At 43.5% G+C, this 10,357-nt stretch overlaps 1 protein-coding gene across 1 annotated transcript; it reads right to left on the bottom strand.

Annotated features, from left to right (window-relative positions):
* Nucleotides 1-3,279: 3,279 nt before the first annotated feature.
* LOC123153935 (uncharacterized) lies at nucleotides 3,280-10,132 on the bottom strand. Its single transcript, XM_044572805.1, has 7 exons — nucleotides 10,047-10,132; nucleotides 9,671-9,769; nucleotides 9,285-9,445; nucleotides 8,476-8,542; nucleotides 4,667-8,358; nucleotides 4,325-4,425; nucleotides 3,280-3,787 (listed from the first exon to the last, which is right to left on the bottom strand). Exons 1-5 carry the CDS (start codon nucleotides 10,130-10,132, stop codon nucleotides 7,125-7,127), a joined length of 1,647 nt encoding a protein of 548 aa, XP_044428740.1. The 3' UTR covers nucleotides 3,280-3,787; nucleotides 4,325-4,425; nucleotides 4,667-7,124.
* Nucleotides 10,133-10,357: the final 225 nt, after the last annotated feature.

Here is a 10,357-nt window from a genome sequence, read left to right as displayed (position 1 = left end):
CAATCTCTCCATATTTGTTCTTGCTGGCAGCAGAGGGCCTTTCATGCCTGTTAAAATCAAAGAGTGAGTCATCAAATCTTCGTGGTCTGCAGGTGGCCCCTTCGGCACCATCGGTGAACCATCTTCTTTTTGCAGATGACAGCCTGCTGTTTTTCAAGGTGAATAGTGAGGGAGCATCGGAGGTGCACCAAGTGTTGGATACATATTGCATGGCTACGGGCCAACGTATAAACTTTGAGAAATCATCAATATATTTTAGTAAAGGGGTTCCTGATTTGGTAGGAGATGAGATCAAGGTCATGCTCCAGGTTCCTAAGAAACACTGAATGAAAAATATCTAGGGATGTCGTCGGATGTGGGCTCATCACAGAACGGGGCTTTCAAATATTTGAAGGACCGCTTGTGGAGTAAGGTCCAGGGATGGATAGAAAAAACATTGTCAATAGCAGGCAAAGAGATATTAGTGAAAGAAGTAGCACAAGCAGTGCCAGTGTACTCTATGGCTTGCTTCAAACTGCCGAGGGGATTATGCAAGAAACTAAATATGCTAATAAGGAAATTTTGGTGGGGTAGTAATTAAGGATGGTAAAATAAAACCGCACTGGGTCTCGTGGAAGGATATGACACGGCCGAAAGGTATGGAAGGGCTAGGTTTCAAAGACTCCGAACTCTTTAACCTTGCTCCACTAGCAAGACAGACCTGGCGAATATTATAGCATCCGGAGTCTCTGAGTGCACGGATTCTTAAGGGCGTCTACTTCCCTAATGCTACCCTATTGCAAGCCGAGCTGGGCTCACACTCAAGTCAAATCTGGAGAGGGATTGTGGAAGGGAGAGATGTCCTTAAACAAGGCTTGATCAGGCGAATTGGGAGTGGTTCAGGAATGAGCATATGGGGGGGGGGGGCAACTGGATACCTAGGGATGAAATGATGAAACCTTATGGATGCTTGAGTGCTAACCCACCACAATACGTATCAGAACTGGTAAAATGCTACTTCGGCTTCATGGGACATAACATGGCCACATGAAGTGTTCCTCCCAATCGATATCCCACACATCATGCAAATTCCTCTGAGTACAGCCAATATCGAGGACAGTTGGGCATGGAACTTTGAGAAAAATGGTTCCTTCACAGTTAGATTAGCTTACAAGATGTTAGTAGCTACAAAGAAGCGAAGAGAAACATGGCTTGAAGGCATGACTGGATCTTCATCCACGGCCGTAGAGGAGGGATCGTGGAAGAAGTTGTGGAAAACAGAGGCCCCAGGGAAGATCTGCATGTTCTTATGGCGACTAGCAAAACGTTCGATACCCATGGAAGATGTTCGTGCCCACTGTAACATGTCCACCACGAGTTGAGGTGGTATTTGTGGAGCCGTTGATTCTTGGAGGCACTCCCTTTTGGAATGCACAATGTCCCGCTGTGTTTGGGCACTAACAGATGCAGATTTGATGGACAAACTCATCGCAGCGACAGAAAACAATCCCAAGCAATGGTTGTTCTTGATTCAGAATTCGTTATCACATGCAAACTTTGTAAAGACGACAGTCACCCTGTGGGCCATTTGGCATGCTCAGAGGCAAGCTATCCATGAAGGCATATTTCAGAGTCCTGGAGCTACATACAGATTCATTGATCGGTTCATCTCCGAACTTGAAACCATCAAGCAACTGGCCATGGGAGGCAGAGTTGGGGTAGCGAGGACTGGCCGCAGTACATGTCCGAAAGCACCACCACATGGCTACGCCAAAATCCACGTTGATGCAGGAGTCTCAAAATCGAGAGGAGCAGCAGTGGCAGTATGCAGAGATCGCCATGGTAATTATATGGGGAGTTCATCTTTGATCATCTCATGTTTGCAAGATGCAAGTATACTTGAGACGATAGCCTGTCGTGAAGCCCTAGCACTGGCAGAAGATCTTGCCCTCCAGAATTTAGTTGTGGCATCAGATGCACAGCAGGTGGTTAATGACATAGCTAAAGGAAGCCGAGGTCGACATGCAGTAATGATTGAGGAGATTAAAACCAGAGCATGTAACTTCAATTCTATTTTTTTTTCTTTTGAGAGTCGTGTAGTCAATGAGGATGCTCATAAGTTAGCTAGATTTCCCCTTTCGTTAACTCCTGGCCGCTACTTATGGCTTTTGCAACCCCATAACTCAAATGTAATCCCACTATCTGTGGTCTTTGATGAATAAAGAGTTGCATTATCCCTAAAAAAACTGAAAATTATTTCGGATTTTGTGGCGGCATTGCCGGGATGCTATATATGTCCTTTGGCAACGTGGATGGCTAGTGGCAGTGGTTGCTCCTAGTGGCGGTGCCAAAGCTATAATCTTGTGTATTTAATTTGAAGTTGTGTAGTTAAATATAAGTTACTCCTAGTGGCGGTGCCAGAGCTACAATCTTGTGTATTTAATTTGAAGTTGTGTAATCAAATATAGGTATTCGTATTTTTTTGGGTAGAATTTCTAGATGTGTACGCTGATTTTACCAAAAAGTTGGGTAATCAAATATAGGTATTCGTATTTTGTACATTGCTTCGCCACTAGTTTGGCATGGATTTCATATCTATATTCGTATGGACTCACCCCTAAATACTACTCTACATGGGTTGGAATGGTTTAAATCTTCAGACACTAACAAAATGCACTATTGAATAAATTGCATGGATCTTTGATATACTTAAATCAAGGGATTTCACTTCGTCGAATATCTTGAAAACACATATTTAGCCTTCTGCTACCATATGGAAGCTATGGAAATTATTCCATTAATTTTGGAGATACCCACAACACACTTGTAGTTCAAACCCTAAATAATAAATAAATGGGATAAAATATAACATAACGTAATTTTGAATCCAAAAATATTGATTATTTTTGTGGGGCTTTGTTTTGTTCCGAAGAGGCTTGAAAAAAGCTTTATAATTTTTTTCTACAGGAAAAAGTTTCATAATTTTTTAGATTATTTCGAACCCTCAAACATGATTAAAACAGCGGCCAGCAATTTATTTCAAGAAATAATCAGAGAGAAAACCCCCTATTTGGGCGGCCCACTTGGGCGCAGCTTACTATACTGCACCCAGTGGGCGCAACATAGCACAGCTAGCCCAGCGCCATGTCCATCCTGTACCATATAGTATAGAGCAATTTGATAAAAGACAGTTTGTGCCATTTTATCTAGTCATGAAGGAAAAGTGTGCCATTAAAATCGAACAAAAAGAAAGATGTGCTATTTCATCAAGGTACGGAGAAAAGCATGCTATTATGTCAAATTGCTTGTAAAATATAGTACGTAGTAAGAAGTACAGTTTCATGCTTACACCGAAATCCATAAAACAGAGGAGATTCTCTTAATAGCTGGTATACCACGTACAACACTTGTATGCAAATAATTCCTTTGAGCTGCAAGATAATTCAACTAATCAGGATCTATACTCCAGCTCAGAAACCTCTTATCTGATCAAAGAATCATCTCTTGTACCACAGTTGGATCATCTTCGGAATTCCTCTCCTGTAGCAGTGTCACCTTCAGTGATCATCTCTTTCCCTGTCCCTGTGGGTGTCAGATCCATCCGCAGATCCGCAAAGTTCACCAACGAGCTGGTTCTTACCAGGATTCTATTTGAGTACTGAAGTTCAGTCAGTCTTTTCACATATACACACAGCACGGTTGGCATGGAATTCGCCTCACGGCATGACTTCCATTATAAGTTGGCACGCCTCATGTGCGGTCATTTGCGCTCCTATGTTTTTCTGGAAGGGGAGACATTCACATATTCCTGTCACGATAAATAGCGATCATCAAATGCTGTAACATGTATTTAGTTTTTCACGTGAGTCCAACAGTCCAACAGTCCAACATAATGCGACTGCATGAGCATGAAGACACGGCCAAGACCACAGAAGCTCAGGAAAGTCCAACAGTCCAACATATTCATCAACCATGGTGAATTGATAAGAAGACTTTAAACACATATAGTGGATAGCATGAATGAAAAACAAAATGAATTAGGGATTAAGCAATAGTTGTTCATGTTCTTATATTCTTATAAAGTGCAACTAAATTTCACAAGCCAAAAGGCTAACTGGAACACTATAATCTACTAGTTCTCAGTAGCATATAAATGGTCATCAGCTGGTGCTAAAGTTAGGTCATGGATTGGAATCAACAACAACAATATTAAGTTAGATCCTCTAACGGGCATTTGTTCAACTATAAAAAGAAAAAAATAACTTTTCTGTACAAAATCATGAGCACATAACCTTCTAGGAGATATACACTTTAAATTTAGACGAGGAGAAAGGAAATGAACAACCTCTCAGGGAGCAAACCAAAATGCTGGTTATCATCAACTTGTAGTGCATTTGCCAAGAGCCTCCTCTCTGCATCAATATTAGAAATTGTACCTCAGTCCACCTACAGGAAAATTGAGCTGTTACCTTCTTGATAAACTGATATGTTAAATTGTGCTTGTTAAACAAAAACGATACAACAAACTGGAACATTCGATGAATGCTAGAATGGGTGTATTGTATCATATAGAACTAGGGAAACCTCTCTTGTGTAGATTAATTAAGCAATACAAAAGGATGCAACAGCTGGGTCAATTTAAGCAAGAAAAAATGAGTCAACATCTTTATCAATTCTAACCAGTTACCTTTTCACTTAGAATATCCCTTTCAACAATCCGAGCAAATCACTCAGCCCTCATGTGTAACACCAGATATTGTAATTTCCTGCATTAATCTACTTACACTTGGTGTGATTACAGCAGGAAAAAGGAAAAAGCAGCAACACAAATATAGCGATCTCCCTATTGAACAAGACCAAGACCAGCATCCAGACAGTATAAAGAAGAAGCGCAACTAAACTTCACAAACCAAAAGGTTAACTGGAACACTATAATCTAGTTCTCAGTAGCATATAAGTTAGGTCACGGGTTGGCATCAAGAACAACAATATTAAGTTAGTTCCCTTTCTGATGAAGTAAAATGCAGACCCAAAAAATCAGTAAAAAAAAATTGCTTGGTAGTACCATTGATCAAGAAAAGAAACCAGTTGGGGTTCTGTAATTCTTTTGTAATTTTCTGACCATTTGAATTATATAAACATAGGTGACTGATATTCCATGCAAAATAACATATGAAATCTGTTGGAAAGCTTTAAAATACGTGAGGACTGAGCAGCATGGGCAATGTTCTCCTGTAGACAATAATTTTACAAAACTAACGGTCAAGCAACTCCATGCAAGGTTGGCACATTGCGTACCATATATAACAGAGCAAAATCAGGATAAACATGTCCTGACAGCACCATTGACTAAATCATCTCTCTTGGCACCATTGGGTACCATATATGATCATGTCTAATGAACTATTCAGAATAGATGGACCTCTCACTTTCTCAAATCTCTCTTATAATCATCTTAGGTAACATATGTTGAGAGTATCTACCTGCTCATCGTTCTGAACTGGAAAATAATAATTTAGGCATGTCCATCGCTGGAGAGACCACGTTGTTTCGTACAATACTATAGGTGTCAGCATTTCTTTGACTCCTAATAGAAAAAATATCTTCTTTCTGTACAAAATCATGAGCAACATAACCTTCTAGGTGTTCACTAACTGGTCAACAAAGATGATGTTTGTTTCCATGAGATAATAATCATATAAGTAATACTGTAGAAGTTTTGCAGGGGTACACAGCTGTAGTATGTAGAGAACATCAGGTGACAGGGTAGAAATATACACTACAAATTTAGACGGGGAGAAAGGAAATGAACAACCTCTCAGAGAGCAAAACAAAGTGCTGGTTATCGTCAACTTGTAGTGCATTTGCCAAGAGCCTCATCTTTGCATCAGTAATAGAAATTGTACCTCGGTCCACCAACAAGAAATTGAGCTGTTAATTTCTAAATACAGTGATATTTTAAATTGTGCAGTAATCTTGAAACAACATGCAATTTTACTGGGCATGATGGTGCTTGTTAAACAAAAACGATACAATAAACTGTAACATTCGATGAAAGCTAGAGCAGGTGTATTGTATCATATAGAACTAGGGAAACCTCTCCTGTGTAGATTAATTAAGCAATACAAAAGGATGCAACAGCTGAATCAATTTAAGCAAGAAAAAATGAGTCAACATCTTTATCAATTCTAACCAGTTACCTTTTCAGTTAGAATATCCCTTTCAACAATCTGATGCAGAATGGGGAAACTGAATTTCCAGTGTATTCTGCTGCACTAGAAGCTACTACTGATAGTGAAGCAACAGTGGGGACCCAGCAAAATCAGTCAGTCCTCATGCTCAACACCAGATATAGTAGAAAGTCAATCCTCATACAAGAGCCACTTGTCTGTGCTGTGATTACAGCAGGACAAAGGAGAAAGCAGCAACACAAATATAGCGATCTCCGTAAAGAACAAGTATAAAGAACAAGACTAGACAGTATAAAGAACAAGAACAATTATGTCTGAAAACACGGTAATAAAGAACAAGTATTTTTGTATGATCGGGCAAAAAGAGCATTAGTTTCATCGAAATGAACTCAAAATATTCAAGAATTAACACCACTGATCAGTTTTCTCAGTAAGCAGGATAACTGCCCCTAGATCTCTATGATACATCAGAGCATCAGAGCAGAGTGCTTGTTAAACAAAAATGATAGTGCTTGCTAAACAAAAATGATACATAAGAGCAGAGTGCTTGTTAAACATGCAATTTTACACCTTGACATACAAATCAGAAGTTGTTAGCAAGAGCATCAGAAACATACATATCAACATATCCACATCAAGCCCTTCTGCAATACACCAGAGATAAGAAATTCTCTAAAATGATGAAAAGGCCAGAGTAGAAACTCCTTTCTACAAGAACCACTTGTCTGCTGTGATTACAGCAGGAAAAAGGAAAAACGCAGCAAGACAAATATAACGATCTCCGTAAAGAACAAGACCAAACCAGCATCCAGACAGTATGAAGAGCAAGAATTTGTTTCATCAGGCAAAACTAGCATTAGTTTCATCGAAATGAACTCAAAGTATTCAACATTTAACATCACAGATGAGTTTTCTCGGTAACCAGGATCACTGCCCCTACATTGTCTAGGATTTCTATGGAGATGATGGAAACTTCTTCCTGGGCCCTTCCTGGAGCAAGAACAAGCCATCACAACTAAATGGGACAGGCTTCCTTTTGTTCAAGGGCAGCGAGGAGCCTACCAGCTCCGCCGCCCTGAGGATGTGCCGGATCGAGAAGTCCTGGGCTTGGCTTACTGGGGAGTCACCCACCTCCAGCAGCAGCAACCTTGTGGATGAGGTGGATCCTCCCGCGGACGAGTCGGAGACTGCCTGGTCGATGAGCGCCGGCGATGAGGACGAAGGGGCATCCGCCTTCTTGGGGGGAGCCGGCGAGGTGGCGGCAGCGGGAGCCGGCGTCTTGCCGGGAGCAGGGGAGTAGGCGGCGACGGGAGCCGGCGTCTTGCCGGGAGCAGGGGAGGAGACGGCTGCGGGCGGAAGAGGCGCCCGGGAGGAGGAGGAGGCGGCGGCGGCCGTCTTCTTGCGCTTTGCCTTGGCCATCACGCGCTCCTTGGCCTTGGAGACGGCCTCTTCTCCCCGCCGGGTGAAGTACACCTTGGTCAGCACGAGCTGGTCGCCGCCGGCGAGGCGACCAGCGTGGCCGGCGAGCGCAAACTCCTGGGCGATGTAGCCGGAGCGCAGGTCCTCTCCCTCGGGTCCCTTGATGATGAAGGACAGGTTCTGGCGGGTGCCGGCGATGCGGGAGGCGCCCCATATGTCCACCGGCGCACGCTCGGACTTCCATGTGCCGCCGGAAGCCATACGGCATTTCCGGCCGTCGTTCTTGGCCTTGGCCCGGACGCGGTTGAGGAAGTAGAGCGCCTTCTTGCCGTCGGCCGAGGCGGCGGAGGGGTGGGCGCGGAGGAGCTCCTGGGGCTCCCGATCGTAGAGGTCGACCCCAGTGATGACGTAGCGGGGGATGAGCCAATGCGGGACGCCCCTGAGATGGAGGCGCAAGATCTCCAGCAACTGGAGAGACCCCTCGTCCGTCCAGGGGGGGCGGGGTGGCGGCCGGCGGCCCGGGGACGAGGGCGGCCGACTCCATCGCAGGCTCGCCGTCGCAATTGGCCTCCTGGGCCATTGGAGGCGGACAGAGATTGCTTCCGGTTTCTTGGCTAGAATTTCTTGGGACGGGGTGAGTTGCCTCGGATTTCTTGCGATGGTGGGAGGGGGGTTGCGTTTGTTGGTTGGGGCCGTTGCGTTTGTTGGTTGGGGCGGGAGGGGGGGTATTTGAAGGGAGGAACAGGGGAGGCTCAGCAAGCCCTCTTTCCTTCCGTTCAGTTCAGTTCAGGGCCAAAAAAGTCCCCTCTTTCCTTAACTGAGCCCCCTTTTTTCAAAATGTTATTATTTTCTTTTGCCAAATGAAACACCTAAAAAAAAAGTTTACCCCACAGTCAATACGGCGCAGTACATTGCTGTTCCTTTGGACATCCAATGTGATATTCCATCCCAATCTGAACAAATAGCAACATACACTTGTCAGTTTATCAAAATGAGATTTCCGCAGATAAAAAATAGCATGATGATTCAGTACAGATAAATCATGAAAGAATGTCAATACAAACACCACAATGTTCTACAGTCCGTGATTGGTGAACATACTTGATCAGAAAGCAGCACAGTTCTGTCACTACATTTCTTTTTCCCAAAATCATCGAGCCTGCAAAAGCCAAGAAGAAAAGGAACAGAATTCTTGGTCAGGTCCAGAAGTATGACTGACATACATAAACTGATGACGGAACTCAAAAGTGTTCAATGGATTAGTATGTACTATGTAGTAGTATGGGGATGAAATGATCAGATATTAAACCTCCAAAACTTCAGCAGTCCATACTCCATAACAGAAATTTCATATCAATTTTGCCTAATATCGTTTTTTGTGGACATTCTGCAGTTCATAATCAAAGACAACCAGTAGTGACAGCCCAGAAACTAAAGCTTAGTTCAAAGGATTCACTAAAATGCCTTCTAAATCGCTATGTAACTACTCCCTCTGTCAACAAATATAAGAGCGTTTAGATCACTATTTTAGTGATCTAAATGCTCTTACATTTCTTTACAGAGGGAGTACATGGTAAAGCCCGCAATTCCACCATCAAACAAACATGTGGACGGTTGCATATCCTAAAAGAATGGAAGGTGGGTTAACTGGGAAACATCCGCTACTGGGTAGGCATATGTGCATAATGGTATTACCTCTGAAAAGATCTTGGACAGGTGTCTCAAAGAAGAAGCTCCTCGCCATCTGAACAGATCCTGCATAAGTCATCACTCTGCCTTTCTGAAGATTTCCGACCTTTTGAAAGTGAAGACAGTTCCTGTAGTGAAACACCATTGACATGTATATGTCGTGGTAACTGCAATAGGTATTAGCAAAGAGAATGAGAGTTTGCCTAGGGCCCTGACAGAAAACATTACAAAAACACAAACTAATGGAAAATTAATCTTACATGAAAAAACTAAACTCCTAATGCCATCTTGGACAGCACCGATTTACTATCTTCTGAGGTTTTCTCCCTCAAAACTCTGCATTGAATATCAAGGTAGCCATCTTCATCAAAACTTTCTCTTCACACTTCTACTTTCTGAGATCGACAATCACGGCAGGAACAGGAACAGGTTCTGCTCCACAACTGACTAGGTCTTTCAGTGGAACAATACCATGCTCCATCAGGCAATGCCTGCAGCAGTCAATCAATCATTAATATAGATTTTTGTTTTTATGATAAAAAAAGTTCAGCCCGAGTAATCCCTAGAGCCAAACAAACAATAGAAATGATGGTTTACAGAAAGCCTAAGTGGAAATTCAGCTCCGATGGGCTGCTTTTGCCCCCGTTGACATTCAGAGAAATGTCAGTTTACTGAAGGTTCTTAGCTCAACTGTGCCATCCGCCTCGTTTGCTCCGCTAGATTTGTGAAAGAAAAGAGACGAGCCTAGTCAGAAGGAGCTAACAGTACCTCGGAGCTAGCAATGCCTCCGCCTCCTCCCCCGGCGCCATGGATGAAGCTGCTGCTGCGTGGTGGGTGCCGCTCCCCTGCTTCATGGCTTCACGCGGGAGGTGAATCGATCCTGCAAACCATCAAATTGGTACTCGAGGATCAAGGGGGAGACAGGGAAGCAAATCTTCAGTGCCGAGGAGGAAGAGCAGCAAACCAGGTGGTGACCGGAGGCGCGGCTCCCTCGGCTAGCTTCAAGATGCAGGGCGTGTGGGGGTGGCTCGGTGGCGCGCCACCACGCCGCCCTGGAGCTTCTCCAATCTGGTCGTGGC

The sequence above is a fragment of the Triticum aestivum genome, chromosome 7A (genome assembly GCF_018294505.1).
Source record: "Triticum aestivum cultivar Chinese Spring chromosome 7A, IWGSC CS RefSeq v2.1, whole genome shotgun sequence".
Classification (NCBI taxonomy): Eukaryota; Viridiplantae; Streptophyta; class Magnoliopsida; order Poales; family Poaceae; genus Triticum; species Triticum aestivum.
This window is presented reverse-complemented; position numbering and strand designations above follow the sequence as displayed.